At 44.8% G+C, this 19,415-nt stretch overlaps 1 protein-coding gene across 8 annotated transcripts in view; it reads left to right on the forward strand.

Annotated features, from left to right (window-relative positions):
• The first annotated feature begins 1,594 nt into the window (after nucleotides 1–1,594).
• The window catches only part of LOC130678906 (anthrax toxin receptor-like), a 39,120-nt gene continuing 21,299 nt past the window's right edge, over nucleotides 1,595–19,415 (forward strand). The window contains exons 1-3 of one of the 8 annotated variants that reach the window (XM_057493653.1): nucleotides 1,595–2,051; nucleotides 14,703–14,839; nucleotides 17,957–18,291. In XM_057493653.1, the coding sequence (XP_057349636.1) occupies nucleotides 18,092–18,291 (200 nt within the window). In that variant the 5' untranslated portion in view covers nucleotides 1,595–2,051; nucleotides 14,703–14,839; nucleotides 17,957–18,091. Of the gene's footprint in view, nucleotides 2,052–14,702; nucleotides 14,840–16,628; nucleotides 16,929–17,247; nucleotides 18,292–19,415 lie in introns of those variants that run through there. The other 7 variants (XM_057493656.1, XM_057493654.1, XM_057493655.1 and 4 more) reach the window with 7 other exon arrangements.

A 19,415-nucleotide genomic window follows, 5' to 3' on the forward strand; every position in this document is an offset into this window, starting at 1 on the left:
CCAGGAGTTTTGTTCTTATGTAGTGTGTTGATTACAAATTCAGTTTCATAGCTGGTAATTGGTCTGTTCAGATTTTGTTTCTCCCTGGGTCAGCCTTGCTAGGTTGTATTTTCCTAGAAAGTTGTCTATTTCTTCTAGGATATGCAGTTTGTTAGCATATAATTTTTCATAGTATTCTCTAATAATTTTTTTTTCTGTGGCATCAGTAGTGATTTTTCATTTCTCATTGCTGATTTTGTTAATGTGCGTAGACTCTCTTTTTTTCTTGAGAAGTCTGGCAAGGGGTTTATTTATTTTATTTTCTTGAACAACCAGGTCCTGCTTTCATTGATTACTTTGTATTGTTTTATTTTTCTCAATTTTATTTTTTTCTGCTCTAATCTTTATTATGCCCCACCTTCTTCTGACTTTGGGCCTCAATTTTTCTTCTTTTTTAGTTTCATTAAATGTGAGTTTAGACTGTTCATATGGGATTGTTGTTCTTTCCTGAGGTAGGCCTGTATTGCAATATACTTCCCTCTTAGCATGGCCTTCGCTGCATCCCACAGATTGTGCGTTGTTGAATTACTGTTGTCATTTGTCTCCATATATTGCTTGTTCCCTGTTTTTATTTGGTCATTGAACCATTGGTTGTTTAGGAGCATGTTGTTAAGTCTCCATGTGGTTGTGGGCTTTTTAGTTTTCTTTGCATAATTTATTTTTTGTTTCGTACCTTTGTGGTCTGAGGAGGTGGCTGGTACAATTTCAATCTTTTTAAATTTACTGAGGCTCTTTTTGTTGCCTAGTATATGATGTATTCTTGACAATGTTCCATGTGCACTTGAGAAGAATGTGTATCCTGCAGTTTTGGGTGTAGAGTTCTGTAGATGTGTGTTAGGTCCATGCTGTTCAGTGCCTCTGTGTCCTTACTTATTTTCTGTCTGGTTGATCTGTCATTTGAGTGGTATGTTGAAGTCTCCTAAAATGAATGCATTGCATTCTATTTTCCCCTTTAATTCTGTTAGTATTTGTTTCACATATGTAGGTGCTCCTGTGTTGGGTGCATAGATATTTATAATGGTTATATCCTCTTGTTGGACTAACCCCTTTATCATTATGTCATGTCCTTTGTCTCTTGTTACTTTCTTTGTTTTGAAGTCTACTTTGTCTGATACAGGTACTGCAATACCTGATTTTTTTCTCCCTATTGTTTGCATGAAATATCTTTTTCCATCCCTTCACTTTTGGTCTGTGTATGTCTTTGGGTTTGAAGTGAGGCTCTTGTAGGCAGCATATAGATGGGTCTTGCTTTTTTATCCACTCTGTAACTGTGTGTCTTTCGATTGGTGCATTCAGTCCATTTACATTTAGGGTGATTATCGATAGATATGGACTTACTGCCATTGTAGGCTTTGGATTTGTGGTTACCAAAGGTTCAAGGGCAGCAGTACCTGCAGGGCCTGCTGCACATCCCTAGGGGGCAAGGCGGTGTAGGAAGCTGCCCAGGGCTCTCTGGTCTGTGCGAAATTCCAAGCGGGCAGGTCGGCGAGTTAGAACACAGGCGAGGGGTGGGGGAGGGCGCAGGGCCAATCAGCGGCCGTAGCGGGCGCTGTGGGGCCGCACTTTCTCCTCTGCGCCTGGCGGGTAGGACGTCGGAAGCGGCGTCTCCTCAGCTCCAGCCGGACTCCTCGGGAGCCGCGGCGCTGCCCGGGCGCTCTGGCTGCGGGGCCGCTGAAGGCGGTCTGACGGGCATTTCCGTGCTGACACCTTCACCGCCTCCGCCGCACCCCTCGAGGCCCGCCACCGCCCGTTAACGGGGCGCTCCGCGAGCGCGTGAGGGCCCCAGGGCGGGGGCAGGAGGCGGCGTCCCCTCAGTGTGGCCCGCGGGGGTCCCCGCCCGGCCCCGAGCGGTGGCGGCGCGGCGGCTGCACCGTGGAGCCCGCGCGGCTCCCGAGAGCCCCGGCCAGGACGCGGGGCTGCGCGGCCGACTCCAAATTTGAGCACAGGCCGGCGGCGCGGGTGGTGGCCGTTCCGGGCTCTCCGGCTGCACTTGCTCCAGACGCTGCTTCAAGGTAGGACGGGGCGCGGGCGCGGGGTCCCCCTGAGGAGTGGGGCAGTGGTGCGCAGGGGTCCCCTGAGGTGCGGGCTGGTGGGTTTACTGGGACGTGGCCGCCAGGCGGGGGGGTTCTGTGAGTCTGCTGCTGTTTTGTTCCTTCATTTTTTTCTTTGTTGTTATACTTCACAAATGAGGGAAAACATTTGGTACTTGTCTGTCTCTGCCTGGCTTATTTCACTGAGCATAATACCCTCTAGCTGCATCCATGTTGTTGCAAATGGTAGGATTTGTTTCTTATAGCTGAATAATATTACATTCTGTATATGTAACACCACCTCTTCTTTATCCATTCATCTACTGAAGGAAACTTAGGTTGCTTCCGTATCTCGGCTCTTGTAAATAGTGCTGCAGTAAACATAGGGGTGCACATGTCTTTTTGAATCTGAGAAGTTGTTTTCTTTGGGCAAATTCCTAGGAGTGGAATTCCCGGGTCAAATGGTATTTCTGTTTTTAATTTTTTGAGGAACCTCCATACTGCTTTTCACAATGGATGAACTAGTTTACATTCCCACCAGCAGTGTAGGAGGGTTCCCTTTTCTTCTCATCCTCACCAGCATTTGTTGTTCCTAGTCTTTTGGATGTTGACCATCCTAACTGGCACGAGGTGATACCTCATTGTGGTTTTAATTTGAATTTCCCTGATAATTAGCGACGTGGAGCATCTTTTCATGTGCCTGCTGACCATGTGAATGTCTTCTTTGGAGAAGTGTCTGTTCAGATACTCTGCCCAATTTTTAACTGGATTATTTCATTTTTGTTTGTTGTGGTGCATGGGCTCTGTATATAATTTGGATGTCAACCCCTTATCGGATGTGTCATTTATGAATATATTCTCCCATACTATAGGATACCTTTTTCTTCTATTGATGGTGTCCTTTGCTGTACAGAAGCTTTTCAGCTTAATATAGACCCACTTGTTCATTTTTGCTGTTGTTTTCCTTGCCCGGGGAGATATGTTCAAGAAGAGGTCACTCATGTTTATGTCTAAGAGGTTTTTGCCTATGTTTTCTTCCAAGAGTTTAATGGTTTCATGGCTTACATTCAGGTCTTTGATCCATTTTGAGTTTACTTTTGTATATGGGGTTAGACAATGGTCCAGTTTCATTCTCTTACATGTAGCTGTCCAGTTTTGCCAGCACCAGCTGTTGAAGAGGCTGTCATTCCCCCACTGTTGTATTTGCTGTATTTTCAAAATATATATGGTTTCGGGAGGAGATTTCCACCGCTCTACTCATGCCGCCTCTTGAGAAAAAAAACGAAGATGTGTGTTTTAATAAGAGAAAGTATAAGGAATGGAAATTCATTTTGTTGAGGGTAAAAGGAAGTAATTGTTCTAAAGGACAGCTGTTTATTTAAAGAGAAAGTACTCTAAATGTAAAAAAAACTAGAAACTTTGTGGAAGAATTAGAAAACTTTTTCGATTTTTCAACATTAAGAGCAGACTAACAGTTTAAGAATAGACTAACAGTTAATCTGTTAATGTTGAAACAGATTAACAGTTTCAACATTAACAGCAAATTAGAATTTTGTTTTTAGTGAAAAGAACAAGTTTTCTCAAACTGTTAGTCTGGTCTTAATGTTGAAAAATTGCAGAAAATTTTCTAATTATTTTATCAAAGCTGTTTCTCATGCTTAAAGTCTCAATGAATTGTCTGAGTATTTAAGAAAATGAAATCTTAATATTAAAAGGACTAAAAGCTAGACTTTGCTAACAACTGTGTAACCTTCTGTATCTGCCTTTGAAGTATTTTGTTGTCATTCTAGTTAAATGGATAAGTTTTGCTTCATGGCAACCTACAATCTTATTTAAGCAAGTGCCAAAGAAACTTTCTTCTGACAACTTCCCAAAATCAAATTCAAAAAGGTGCTTTTACCTCTAGTTAACTCTGATACTTTCTAGTGGGGCCCTGGAACACATCAGAGGAATTTTTTCTCCTCATCGTGGAAAATATTTGGCAAATTTGTCTTATATATCTGATATATATTTACCTGGAAAGCACTGTCAAAAGGGATGATGCTAAAATTTGTTACTGAATGTTTTGTGTTACAGAAATATCCAAATTTTCTTATGTCAACTAACTGTCTTATAGTAAGCTCTGATCAGCTCTTTCACCATTGTCATTTGTAGGTCTTTTGTCATTTATAGTAACTGTTTTATTACTCCTAAACTAGTAATGAACTAGATTTCAGAACAGGTATTGGTTACATAGGATTAACTAAACTAAGGAAAATGATCTTGTGACTTTTTGTTTCAAATGTTGCTGATACGGTGTTTTAAGCTTTTTCTCTTAAACTGACAACAGTTTAGTAAATGACATCTTTATAGGCAGAATTGGAACATTTATCTTTCTACCTAATCCCTCCAGAATTTAAAAACTCTCAGTGACTATTTTCATATTTCATGGCAGTATGTTTATTTGCATAAATTCATTAAGAATCTGCTTTCCTTGTAAGAGGACCAATTAAAAACACAGGTTATATTACCAAGGCTTTGACTGGAATGACATACCTGAGAGACACGTGCATAAACTCTGATATGAACAGCTTGAAGGAACTAAGATTGACTTTGGAGAGCCAACAAAGCCCCTTCCAAGAACTGGCCTGGTACCTTGCTTACAGGGTTCCCAGCAGCCTTACCAGGTGAGTAAGGAAGTTCACTTTCTGGCAAGTTCAAGAACCTCAAGATGTCTTGGGGACCTCGGGAAGAGAAGAACTCACCCAAATCTACAGGTACTGCAGGCAAAACCTGAAGGCAAGTCTGGCTTGGCTTTCTGGCCGCGAGAGGCCTTTAAATGTCCAATCTGAAATTCCTTACAAAAAGTTCCTTCAAAGCACATTGAAAGGATCCTATGTAATCAATTGGTCTTCTTGCTGCACTTATGCAAATAGTCAAGCCAAGTGTTAATTATTTTCTTAATCTAGTTACTTCTAATAAAAATGAGGGTGATTTTAGAGAAAAGTATTGTTTCAATAATGCAGCCTTATCTATACTAAATCCTAATACTAGTCATTGAGACATAGACTAGATCCGGAATTCTAGTTTCCCCAAAATATCTAGCTGTGATTCTCCAGATGTTTTAGTTTTCTCCCATCATTTCAATTAAAGCTTTACTATTTCTAGTTCTCATATTCAGCCATGCATTCTTAATCTTGTCAAGTTGCTCCAAAAAAGAAAATCCAACTCCTGATGTTGCTACTTAACCTAATAACACAATTTGTTCTATCTTGCCTAGAAGCCATAAAACTGCAAATAGTAATAGAAATGGAACCCGGAATAGGAGCGCCAATCTTCCGAGGCCCTCTCAACTGACCATTTATGGACACCTAACTGCACCCCTTACTGCGCCCCCTCTCAGCATGAAGCAACCAGAGCGGTCATGGCCCCTTTTCCCTAGCAGCAGCTAGGGTCTCTATCTATAGAGGGGGGAATGAGACAGGGACCGTGAGCTTAGACAGAATAAGGTGAGGGCCTCCGGAAAAAGCAAGGCAGGATATTTGCAGTCAGAGCAATTGTAGTAACTACATGCAAGGAAACCCCCTACCAAAACTCTGTGTTAAACATTAAGCTCTAGAGTCATTCTTCAGTGAGATCAGTTAAAGCTCAAAAGGCCAGGAGAAACTTGTCCTGGAATGTTTGAGTGTTCCGCAAATAAAGAAGGGTATCTCAGCATAACCCGTGACTTCACTGTAAACAGCGCTAGCAAACAGACACAACCCAGCCCACCTTAAGGGTCGGGCAGGTGGTACAAGTCCACACCCTAAGCCCTATCTTCACATTATCAAAGTATGTGTGGCGTGGGACACATCCTTCCTACTCTAATAGATTATCCCAAAAATAGTCATAAAAGATTTCTCCGAGCTCTGCCATCTGATTGTGACAACAACTTGAAACTTTTAGATCCTATCTCTGTTGTAGTTGCAGCGGCATTCATCCTGCCAGTTCCTGGACTTGTCGGTGGAATGCAAAAAGAGACATCTAAGCTGGCTGTGCATATAGTAAGACAACAAATTTGACTGCTTCTATATTATCTGAACTCAATCAAGAGCCTAGGAGAAGTGCAAGTTGCTTCAGAATCATGCTGTTAAAAGAACATATGTTATGTGAACAGTTTCCAGGAATGTGTTGTGTTAATTTGTCTGATTTTTCTCAAACTATTCAAAATCGATGAGACAGTATTCATCGTATTATTAATAAGTTTTCACAAATGCCTGGGTTACCTAACTGGTTTTCTTGGTTTCATTGGATATGGCCGGTAATTGTAGGTCTGCATTTGTTATGTATCTGTATTCCTGTTCTGTTAATGTATGTACATAATTTAGTTAGTAATTTGTTAAAACCTATACATGCTTATGTTACTCTACAAGAAGTTATGTCAAAGAAATAATCTTCTCAAATTTTCTTCCTTTGCTGCTTCTATAGCTTTTCTTTTTCCTTCCTAAATACAGCCCTTTACTAGAATTCGTGCCTCATATTTAAAATTACCATGTATCATAATCCTTCCAGCTGGTAAGGATACCTCAAGACAAGTGCTGGGCATAGGAGCCACGGGGCATAAATCTGCAAAGAAGTAAAAAGCTTACTTTTTCAAAGAATATTGCTTCTCTCTCACCAACTTTACATCTCCCTGAATGGCCCCGGAAGATGGCTGGTTAGCCAGAGACGGGTAAGATTCCTCAAGGGAGGGACAACCTAAGACAGGCACAGTCGCAGAGGGGCCATCAGGTGAGAAATTGGGGGTCAACAGAGGTGAGGCTTAGAACCTCACCCCCCCAGTTTTGAGAGAAATCTTCTGCACCAATGGCTGTTTTGTTGCCCTTGTCTAACTCAGATCAATACCTAGTCTGTAGGCACCTGACCACCTACACTTGCCTTCCTACTGCACTGAACTCTACTTACCGTCTTTATTTTACATCACAAGATTTAAAAGATAGATTATCTCTTATGAAAAGGTAAACTGTTAAAAAGCTTTCTATTAGAAACTGTAATCTTTATTATGTCTACCTACTACTTAAACATTTTATTAAAATATAAGGGGGAGATGTGGAATTAATATAGAAATCAAGTATAGAAATCAAATGTATAATCATATATGACTTGATTAATAATCATACATTTCCTGAAATTCCTGATATGTGATCAAGAACAGAACAAACAAGACCAAAACAGTTTCTGTGACCTAATTGCCCTTGCTGTTGTTTCAATACCATGTAAGACGTCACACCCCAAGAGACTGGAGACTGCGGAGGATTAAGTTTCGAATTAGTTAATGATTGTGTATTAAGTCCCCCACACAGAATTCTACTGTTGTTAACATGTATTTTCTCAGTAAATATGAAGGGTGCCCTCTAGCACCACTCTTACACTGTTAAGTCTTGAGTCCCCTGGCTGGTCCTTTCAGATCTTCCATATCTCATCGTGTCTCCTCCCTTACCTGCGGGTCAGAAGCAGGGAGGGACTGACACTTTTTCCTACATTAATTGAGATGGTCATGTGTTTATTTGCCTTCATTTTGTTGATGTGGCATATTACATTGATCAATTTCCATATGTTCAGCCATCCTTGCATTCCTGAATAAATCCCACTTGCTCATGGTATATAATCCTTAAATATACTGTTGAATTCTGTATGCTAGTTTTTTTTGAGGCTTTTGCATCAGTGTTCATAAGAGATATTGGTGTGTAGTTTTTTGTAGTGTTTTTGTCTAGCTTTGGTATTAGTGTTGTGCTGGCCTCAGAGAATGAGTTAGGAAGAGTTCCTTCTTCTTTACTTTTTTTTGGAAAAATTTGAGAAGGTTTGGTATTAGCTTTTGTTTAAATGTTGGGTAGCATTTACCAGTGAAGCAGTCAAATCTAGAACTTTTATTTGTTAGGAGACTTTTATTGAGATATAGCTGACATATAGCATTGTATTAGTTTTAGATGTACAACATAATGATGATATATATATGTAAATAGTATGTAGATATATATACATGCACATTTTTTTACTGTATACGTAAATAATTTACTATATAGTATCTCTCTTTCTCTCTCTCTATAAATCATTACTTTAATAAGTTAGTTACCATCTGTCACCACACATAGTTACAATTTTTTTGATGAGAATTTTTAAGATTTACTTTCTTTGTGACTTTCAAATATATAATACAATATTGTTAACTATAGTCACTATGCTGTACATTACCCCCCAGGACTTATTTATAAATAGCTGGAAATTTATACCTATTGCCCACCTTCACCCATTTCACCGCCCCCTCCATCCTTGTCTCTGGCAACCACCAACCTGTTCTCTGTATCTATGAGTTCTGCTTTTTGTTTTTTGTTTTGATTCCACATATAAGTATGCTGGTTCACAAGCTCTTTGGGATCTTCTTCTCAGGTATAATCTGAAAATGGTCCCATACTTGGACGGCAGGGAAAGACCTACAAAGGACGCAGGCATTCCAGAATGATAGGTAGCAAAGTTAATAAGCAAAGGAATTTACAGATGAGACTTGTCTTGGGCAGCCACAAAATGGGTAGATCTCCATACCCACCCACCAAATCTTAAAGTTTACATAGAAGCTGTAACTGGGTTCGGTCATGTATACAGTCCAGATGGTATCAAACCCACATCGCTATCTCAAGGTTATAGCCTCAGGCAGCTCCTAGGGGCAGAAAAGGCAGGCAGAACCCACATTTTAAGGACAGGGCAGGGGTGAGGAGCCTCCAGTTGCCTGGGTCACAGGTCAATTGGTGGTCATGTCTTCTTGATGATTTCCTTCTACCCTCCATCCCTTGTGATTGGCTCTTATAATCTCATATGCTCCCTCCCCTCCCCTGCCCCTTGCATTGTGCCCTGAGTGGTCAACAAGGGATTTCACCAGCACAGAGGGGGCTCCTTTGACAGCTGTCCGGCTGTATTGGAGACATATGCTGCAGCAACAGCACGGGTGTGTGCAAGAAGAAAACCCAGATTAGGACAATGACTCCCAAAATCAACTACAATTTTTTCTACCAGGAGCCCCATAATCCAAACTACTGATCTATTAAATCCCTTAGGCTGAGTGTTGGATCACTTAGGGCATTCAACTGTGTCCTCAGTAAATGTCCTTAATAAAGACAATATAGTAGACTCATCAGTTATAAATACGTAACATTCTGCTTGGATAATGGCACAGGTGTCTCCTTGTGAAGCCCTAATAATATGCAAATCCATCCCATTTTGGAGGACAGCTTATCTCTTAAGGTCACATCAGTGTTCAATAAGGACAGGCTTTCTTGGCTATCACTTAAGGCTTGTTGAATAAATTTCATAAGAGCTTTTATATATGCTATAAATCCTCCAGGCCAATGTGTGGAGCAAAGAGGCCAAATGATCATACCAGTGAAAGATAGATTGTGCTCATCTAGCTTAAAAGAGAGGGACTTTGGCAACTGTGGTTACACTGGGGTTGATTCTCCCCTATGCCCAGGGAAAACCCAGGGTACAGCAGCCCAACCACCTAGGTGGAGGCCTCGGACAAAGATCTGTGCCACATAACCATGGGTCCCATTTGGGGCTACCTAGTATATACCTGGGCAGTGCAGTCAGTCAGCCCCAAACCAGTTGCCATCCCTTAATGTGGCAGAATGACTGCAAAGGTTCAGTGATATCCATCCCAGATTCTTGGTACAGTTGTGCTGGTTTTGTTTAGAGTGATTTTTAAATTTTTGAACAGCCAACATAAGGGTGACCCGGGGCTCAAATGTCCATAACCTGGGGTAAGCCACATAAACTCATCCCACATCTGGGCATAGCCACCAATAGTCCTGATGGTGGTATTTTAGGGCCCTTGTGTTCAGTGAGTTGATGGGCTGTGTCTGCAGTTTAAGTGACAGGAAGAGTATCCATGCCCAGTGTTACTGATAGTGTGTGTACCCCAGGCCATGTTTCTGGATCAGTATTGGTGACATCACATGATTTAGGAGTACTAGTTCTAGGTTGTTCCTTCTTATTTATTTATTTGTTTGTTTTTTTGTTTTTGGTATCATTAATATACACTTACATGAACAACATTGTGTTTACTAGATTCCCCCCATTATCAAGTCCCCACCACATACCCCATTCCAGTCACTGTCCATCAGCATAAGAAGATGCTATAGAGTCACTGCTTGTCTTCTCTGTGCTATACTGCCTTCCCCAAGCCCCACCATCCCACTTTATGTGTGCTGATCGTAATGCCCTTTATTCCCCTTTCTCCCTCCCTTCCCACCCATCCTCCCCAGTCCCTTTCCTTTGGTAACTGTTAGTCCATTCTTGGGTTCTGTGAGTCTGCTGCTGTTTTGTTCCTTCAGGTTTTTCTTTGTTCTTATACTCCAAAGACGAGTGAAATAATTTGATACTTGTCTTTCTCCGCCTGGCTTATTTCACTGAGCATAATACCCTCTAGCTCCATCCATGTTGTTGCAAATGGTAGGATTTGTTACCTGCCACTTGAGGAGTATCAGACCCTTAGGTACCACCCCAGGTTGCTGTGGGACTTGGTGTAAGTCCCTTTTATTTTTTTATTTATATATACACTGTTATGAAGGTTTCACATGAAAAACAGTGTGGTTACTCCATTCACCCATATTATCGAGCCCTACAAAGAGATCGATAAAGATCTCTTTGTGAATCTTAGAACTTGTTTTCTTTGGGTAAATTCCTAGGAGTGGGATTCCTGGGTCAAATGGTATTTCGATTTTTAGTTTTTTGAGGAACCTCCACATATTGCTTTCCACAATGGTTGAACTAGCTTACATTCCCACCATCAGTGTAGGAGGGTTCCCCTTTCTCCACATCCTCGCCAGCATTTCTTGTTCTTAGTCTTTTCTATGGAGGCCATCCTAAATGGTGTGAGGTGATATCTCATTGTGGTTTTAATTTACATTTCTCTGATAATTAGCGATGTGGAGCATCTTTTCATGTGCCTGCTGGTCATCTGAATTTCTTCTTTGGAGAAGTATCTGTTCACATCCTCTGCCCATTTTTTAATTGGGTTATTTGCTTTTTGGTTGATAAGGCATGTGAGTTCTTCATATATTTTGGATGTTAACCCCTTGTCGGATAGGTCATTTACAAATACATTCTCCCATACTGTAGGATGCCTTTTTGTTCTGCTGATGGTGTCCTTTGCTGTACAGAATCTTTTTAGCTTGATGTAGTCCCATTTGTTCATTTTTTCTTTTGTTTCCCTTGGTGTTAAGTCCCTTTTAGAGCATCCAGTGCACTCCTGCTGGGCTCTGATGACTTCTTCAAAGGTTAAAGTCCAGACCCTGCTGAAGGGCTACAGCCCACATTGTCTTTTGCCCCGGATGCAACAAACATTTTTGTAACCATTGAGTCACATCAGAGTCAGGCTTTCCTTCTAACCAACATACCTGGGCCAATTCATCTGCTTCATCAACTCATGGGGATGCCAGCAGCAAATGGTATCTTCTTCTTTGGAATTTTGACCAGAATTCGATAAGTTGGTGAGCCCATTCAAGCTACTTGCAGGGAACCCAGCCTTAACTGTCTATGGTCACATGGCCATCCATCTCACAGGGTCTTGACAGGTCTGTCACACTCAAGGCCTAGAAGGCTTTGACTGCCCATTTTGCAATGGTGAAAGAAAATGCACATGTCTCATCCTAGGCCCACCTGATGCCCTTTCATACCACGTGGTATAAGGGCTTCATCATTTGTGCCAAGTGCGGGATAAACAGTCTCCAGTAGCCTAAAAGGCCCAAAAACTCTTGCAATAGTGTGACAGTTGTGGGGGTAGGAAAATCCTGAACTTTATCTATAATCACTGCTTCTGGAATAACTTAAGTCTTACCTGACCAGACAACCCCCAAGAATTTGACTGACAAACCAGGTCCCTGAAACTTGGTGCTGTTCACAGCCCATCCTTTCTCCTGTACGTGTTGCAGGTGCTGCACAATGTTTGTTGCATGCAGTACTTCTCGTAAGAAAAAAAAAGTAGGCATGATACCATCAATGTAATGGTACAGCTGCACCATTGGCAGGTTCTCCCATGCTGCAAATCCTGGGCTCCAAGTCCATGACAGACAGTGGGGCTGTGGAGGTGCTCTCGTGGAAGGACAGTGACAGCCCACTGCCATCCTTCCCATGTGAAGAAAAACTGTTCCTGACTGTCCTGTGCTGTGTTTATGGAGAAGAAAGCATTAGCAAGATCCACAACATAATATGTCCCTAGTTCATGACTTAGGGTATTCATGAGGGCTGTACTAGAGGGGACAGCAGCCTGCAGAGGGGTATGACTTACTCAGTTCTCTGTAACCTACGGTCATATGCCAGGAGCCATCTGGATTTCTTAGCAGCCACACCAGGGGATTAAAAGGGCTATGAGTAGGCTTTATAATGCCCACTTTTCCAGTTCCTGGAGGGGTTCTCCAATTTCTTTATTCCTCCAGGGAATTTGTATTGCTTGGCATTAGTCACCTGCTGATGCACAAGAAAAGCTACAGGCAGGTGCTTTAGCATGTCCACTCAGAACTGCCTTTACCACACATATCCTCAGTCTGTACTCACCTGCAGTGGTCTGTAAGCATAGGCCCTGGAGGATATCAATCCCCAAAATATATTTAAGGATTGGAGAGATATACACACTATATTTCTTCAGGTATAGATGCCCTATTTCTAACGGGATTCAGGCTTGTTTCACTCTGATAGCCTTACCTCCGCATCAAACTATAATAACGGAGGTCTCTGAAAACCGTTCAGGGTTGCCATAAATCAATGAACATTCAGCTCCTGTGTCTTCCAGAGCTGGGATGTGTTGAACATTCACTGCATACCAATGAAATAATATTTGAACATGTGGCCTCTGGTCCCCACCTGGTTCCCCAAGGTGGGTGCCTTGACCCTCCACTCAGTAAAACTATAGCCCAATCACCTTCCTGTGTGGGTTCAGGTGAGGACAGCTCACTGTCCAGCAGGAAGTCTTGCAGGCTCACAGGCAAGACTTGTGGCTTTGTCTCCATTTCTTGATCCTCAGCTGCTGGAACCACTGCTCTGGCTTGAATTGTTGCCACAGCTCCAATAAAATTCTGTTCAACTTCCCATAAAATTTCTCTGTGCACTCCTGCCCCTCTCAAATCAATCCATATCTGGGTCCTTATGACATTCACGGGGCCCTTTAAGTCCTTCCTCTCAGTAGTGGACTGCACTCCCTTCTGTGCCTTCATCACTTCAGCTTCCCCCAAATCTGCCACAATATGGGTAACCTCATTTATTGGCTGCCCTAAGTGAGGGGCAAGAATGGCTACTAAGGGCCCAAAGAGGGTTCAGGGAGCAATTTGAAGCACCATACCCTTATCTCCACCGTAAACAGCTCCCCGTTTGGGTCATAATTTACTGGGTTATAAATGGTATTTTTCATGCCCAACTTCTGTAGCACTTGTTAGAGCTTGGCACGCATCTGCCTTCTAGTGGGGAAGATGGTAAGTCACTGGATTGGGCTGTGCAGTGAGAAGTGTGGCCATCAGCCATTTGAGTAGGGAATGGGTTCCAGGGGTCTGGTGTACATTCTGCACTGGCTGTTGCAAGGCAGGATGAGTTGTCAGGGAAGCCAGATTTCCCATCTCTGATTCAGACAGGAGGATACTCTCCACCTCTATGTCCCAAAGGTACAGGAGCCAGGCTGATATGGATTCTGAGGGTTTCTGCTGAGACTGGAGGCCCAAATCCACCAGCTCTGCCTGTGTCTAGGGGAGCATAGAGTGCACTGTGCCCTGGAGAGCGGGCTGTACCTCTCCTGGAGGAACCTGCAGTTGCTTTCTCTTTATTCACTTGGTTACAGCTGGGCAGGCTTTCAATACAGGAGGGTTGGGGCCTCCAGCACCACCTCTACCTCTCATTCCCCTTCAGTGTAGCCTTCTCCACTTCCAGAGCTGATGGCAGCTATCTTGCTCCACAGAGCATGTCCTCTGCTACATCCTTTACCTTCTGCACAGTGTCTCTCAGGAATGCTATCTCAGTGTGGGGAAATGGAAGCTCCTGTGGCCAAGATCCTCACCTGACCCTAAACTACTTGATGATCTAATTGGCCTACTGCTAGGCTAGTGCTTGCGCATCCATAGGCAATAAGCTAAAATTGACTGAGTCACGATCTAAAGAGCTCTGCCCAGTGCTCTGGGTGGAGGCAGAGATGGAGGAGGATTATTGACCTTCAGGTGGTTGGATGCAGATGTGATTCTAGTACTCAACCTATTGCCAGGAGAGTAAAGCTGGGCATAACCCTCTTACCCCAAGAACGTTCCATTGTCATTTCCTGGTCTCACTGAATCCATAGTGAGCTTGTGTGGGACTGAAACACTCAGTCAAGACAACTGGTTTAGACAGCAGGATTCATTGTAGACCAAAGAATGGAAAAGGCTATTCTCATGGGAGGGTTTCTTCATCGGGATACCCCTATGAATGGGGAGACATTTGAGTGTCCTCAGTGGGCATGTGGTCTGAGGTGGCTGGCCTCCTAGGGGACTGGACCCTGTCCCAGGACTTGAGGAAGCATAATAAGGAGGTCCTTTGAGAAACAGAGTGGCCATTGGGTAGCAGGGACCATGGTTTGGCTGTTTCTCACAGTATTAAAAATGTCTACAGTTGAGAAGAATGTGCTCCTGCAAGAGACATGAGAAATGGCAGCACAAGAATGTGAACTGAGAAGGACACTGCATATTTACTGAAGAATAAAATGGCATTGATATGGGAGGAGGCAACTCGAGAATGCAAGCTATAAGGTACTGTGGAGGACATAAAAGATTTGTTAAAAAATCTTGCCAGGGTCCATGGATGTTTTGTTGCCCTTGTCTAGCTTGGATTAATACTTAGTCTATAGGCACAGACCTGATCATCTACATTTGCCCTCTTACAGCACTGAATTATGTTTTCTACCTTTATCTTGCATCTACCTACCACTTCAGCATTTTATTTAAAATAATAATAATAATAATAACAATAATAATAAGGGTGAAATATGGGATTCACATATAAATCAAGTATAAAAATCAAACGAATAAATCATATCTGACTTGATTGTTTATAGTTCATGATGCGTGATCAAAACTGAAAGTTTCTGCGATGACTGCCCTTGCACTGTTCACCATGTAAGAACTTATTCACTATGTAAGAACCTGTTCACCATGTAAGAACTTGTTCGTTATGCTTCAGAAGATTGGAGACTGTTGAGAATTAGGCTTGGGGTTGATGAATGATTGTGCATTGAGTCCCCTATACAGAATTTTATTGTTGTTAACAACCATTTCATCAATAAATATGAGAGATGCCCTCTCAAAAAATAAATAAATAAATAAAATAAAATTTTGATAGATGTTGGAAAAAAAAAAATCTTGCCAGGGAGCTGACCTCTTTCAATCCCCTGTCCTTGGATCCCAGGCAGCCTGGTGTATAACTTTTCTCCCAGAAAGAATGCCCTCCCTTCCAGAAAGGATCTGCCTCCCATCCTGGGGCTGCAGGTCCCTCTGCGCTCTCAGAGCTGGTGGGCAGCAGGAGTATAGTGGGGGAAGTACAGCTGCCTGCAAGCTGGCCCTGCTCACTCTTGGATTCTCTTTCTTGGGGTTTTTGCTGTTGGAGGAACAGGGTGAGGGCAGATAGAATGTACAAGGAGCAGCTGTCTGGGCAGAGCACAGTCCTTTAACTCAACATCTCTGCTGCTCAAAACCCTGAAACCTCATCCTGCCCCCACTTGCCTACAATTCCCAGAGTGAACCAGACCCCTGAGAGCTGTAGTTCCTGCAAGAGGACAAGTGGCCAAGAGCAGGGCCTGAAGGGCAGCAGGGACACAAGGCAGGGTATGACGCATGGTGCAGAGGGGTGCTGTGCACCGTTCCCAGGAGTGCCGGCTCCTTCCGTGCTCCGGGCTCTCAGCCCTGCCCTAGGCTGCCACACTCCCTGCGTGTCACAGACACGGGAGTGGAGGCTGTTGCCAAACTTCCCCACGAGGCTCAGGCCAGCTAGGTCCCCTCTAGGGTTTCAGGCTCAGCAGTCACAGCCCCATGAGTTGAAATCCAGAGGAGCTGCATGGTAGCTGTTCAGCTGGGTCTAGAGCAGAGGTGGCATCCTCTGTGGTCCTCGATTGGGCACTGAGATCAGATCCTGACCCTCTGACTGCCAGGTGTTGGGGGAAGCCACGTACCCTATTGAAACCCCACATTCTGTTTCCACAAGAATGTGCCTGGCTTCTCGGGTTTCCATTCTGCCATAGGCCCCCAGAAAGAGGGGAGGGCAATAGAGAATTGGCTCCAGGTGGCAGAAAGTCCCCAGGCCCCCAGGTGTGCGTGTGCAGCTCAGACGTGACACAGGGCTGACTCACCAGGATGTCTTGGCTCCTCTCTCAATTACATAAGGGTTGCCTGGTCCCTGCCTGTGCCCATTAGGGGCACCTTAGTATTTCAGAGCATAAACCCATGGCTGGGTTTGCCCCTCTGGAGGGAACTAGGCTGGGTGCCTTAATGGATGGACTTCATGGGTCACGGGAGGTGGGGAGGGGCCCCTGAGTGCTCGAGGCCCAGCCCAGGCTCCTGAGAGTGGGCCCTCAGTGACCCCTGGGGAGGATCTGGCCAGGGGGTTGCCCAGATGTGGGTTCAGCTACAGCTGCCTCCTCCCTAGAGTTCGGGAGGATTCTGTTTTGGGGGCGGCCTGCCATAGTTGTGATCTGAGGAAAATACCTCAGCGCTCCCTCACACAGACATATTGATGATACTCTCGCAGTTAACAAGAAATTGAAGGTTATCGGAAAAGGCTTTCAAAATGTAGACAACACGGAGGAAGTTATTTGTCAATTCAGATTTGGTAGCAAGAAATCCCCAGGTAAGTAGGCCCTCCTTTCCTCCAGTGACAAGCGACCCACATCAGGCTGCCTCCCCACAGTGAGCCCAGCCTGGACACCTGCCGGTGACACCCAGGAATGAATCCGTCCCCAGCACCACTGCGCACCTGGGAGTAGCCTTTACTGCAGCCCACGCTGGGTTTGGGGCAGGGTGTGCCCTCAGAGCTGTGTCCCCCCTCTGTGCGCCCCTGCCTGCACCCATTAGGGGTCACCTTGGCTTTTCAGATCAGAAACCCATGGCTGGTTTTGCCCCTAAGGAGGGAAGTAGGCTGGGTGCCTGATGTTCACTAGTAGGAGAATCCAGACAGCAGATTCAAATCCCTCCAAATGTACCTACATATTTAACTTTATTTTGCTAAAATACTAAGAGAGGTTTAGGTGAGTGGAGAGTTTATGATATGATTTCAAAATTTACATGAAAGAGCAAGTGGGTTTCCATGGAGGAAAGTCAGCCCATGCCCACTCAGACATCTCTGAATTTCTAGTCCACAGAACCTGTGAGCATATGAAATTGTTCTGTTTAATGTCCCTAGGTCTGGGATGGTTCAGTACTCAGCAGCAGATAAGTGGAATGCCCCTCATTCACAAAGGACACTGGCCTGCTTTCACAACCTTCTTCCAGATCCTTCTATCCCTTGGGTGACTTCAGTGTCCCCACAGATAAACTTTACAGCACTCTTGTCTCCAGCTGCTCACACTCAGTGATGTCCGTATGTCGGCCCCCTTAGCTGCCCTCTTTCAGTTTACCAAAGGGCTGGGTTTCCTTGAAATTGTAAAGACCCTGGGAGGGTTTGGGATAAGGGACAGATGAAGGCCTCATCTGACCACCCCTTCAAACTCCTGCCTGGGGTTGCCCACAGGGAGAACAGTGAGCAGAGCTGCAGTTCACAAGGTCACCATGGCAACCTATTGTCCATCATAAGGGACATACCTCAGCAGGGTGGGGTGAAGGTGCATAAGTAGTGGGGCCATCACCCCACAGCCAACCACTTGCTACTTGGACCCACAGGGCAGGTATCAGGTGGCTGCTTGCAGGTGCAAGATATATTGATTAAAGCGTGAGTAGAGCTGAGGTTGGGAGTGCCGAGGACCCTGAGCACGGGAGGAAGCAGAGGAGGTGTTGGCTTGAGATGGCCTGAAGTTTATGGGCCCCAGGATGCTGGGTCCCATGTACGCCATCTTCCTGCTGCTGCTGCTGCCGTCTCCGCTCCTGACCACCAGGAGCACCCCCAACCCCTCCGTCACCCAGGACCAAGGTCACCACCCCAGCTCCAGGCTCCAGGAGAGCCCAGCAGATGGGGAATCCTGCTGGAGCACTTACGACCTGTACTTCGTCTTGGACTCGTGAGTGGCCCTCCTGCTCTAGTCAGTGCCATAGAACAGTGCTGTCCCTGGGGTCAGTATGGGGCCCCAGGCTCTGAGAGGGGGAAGCAGGGACTGTCTTGGTCACATTCAAGGAACAGACTCTCTGTGGCCTCCCTGTTCCTGGGGCAGAAAGAATGCCCCAGGCATTTGTTCCCTGGGACTTTTTCTCCTGAAAAGGATTAAAGGCCCCCATCTGGTTTCTAGATGACTCAGTCCCTCCAACCACATGGCCCAGATCTGTGACCTGCAGGCCCCTTAGTCAGCTGGCAAGGAAATTACTGGGAGCAAACTTCTCAGCAGTTAGTTCCCTCTGGCTTTGGCTTTTGGTTTTTGTCTGTTGGCATGTTTTGTTTTGTTTTGTTTTTCACACCAATGACTATTGTGTAAATGGGCCCCAGGGAGATGGCCAGGTGGCTTTTGGGCATCCCCAGTGTCACTACTTAGAAAGTCCTTTGCTTTCATGCTGCCAGTGTTTTGCTTCTTTCTCAGACACCTTGGAGACCCAAGTTGCAGTGTGTGCACTTCCAGGACACTTTGGTTTGTCCAGAGCCTGGGGGAGCTAGGCTGTGGGTTAGGCACCTGCAAGCCCTCAAAGAAGGAAGGGGTTTGGGGGTCTCAGTCTTTGGGGGAGATGACCTTGCTTCCATTTTCACCTCCTGTGTGGGCTGTGAATAAATGCTACTTATTCAGTGTTGACAGTGGTATGACTGTCAATATATTTAAAGGACTCTCTGGTGTCCAAGGACTTTCTTGACCTTTCTGTCATCCTTAAAACCATCCCTGGATGGAGAGCAGGGCAGGCCTGTGATGTGCAGTATCCTGAAAGGGGGCAGCTCCTGGAGGCTGGAGGAAGCAGCCCAGAGGCTGGAGGGGCTCCAGGACCCAGGCTCCCTGAGCTGCCTCATTCCATCCCAGGGGGGACTGCCTCTGACTCACCCTGGTCTCCATGGAGACTGCTGATAGGGGGTGCAGGCCCAGCTGAACCCGAAGAGCTGGGAGCCTCCCCTGCCAAGGAGGAAAAGTCCCTCCTCGCTGTCTCGGGGAAGGACTCTGAGTTGCCCTGGGCAGCTCTTGCCTCACTGATCCTCAGCCTAGCCCAGGGG

The sequence above is a fragment of the Manis pentadactyla genome, chromosome 16 (genome assembly GCF_030020395.1).
Source record: "Manis pentadactyla isolate mManPen7 chromosome 16, mManPen7.hap1, whole genome shotgun sequence".
Classification (NCBI taxonomy): domain Eukaryota; kingdom Metazoa; phylum Chordata; class Mammalia; order Pholidota; family Manidae; genus Manis; species Manis pentadactyla.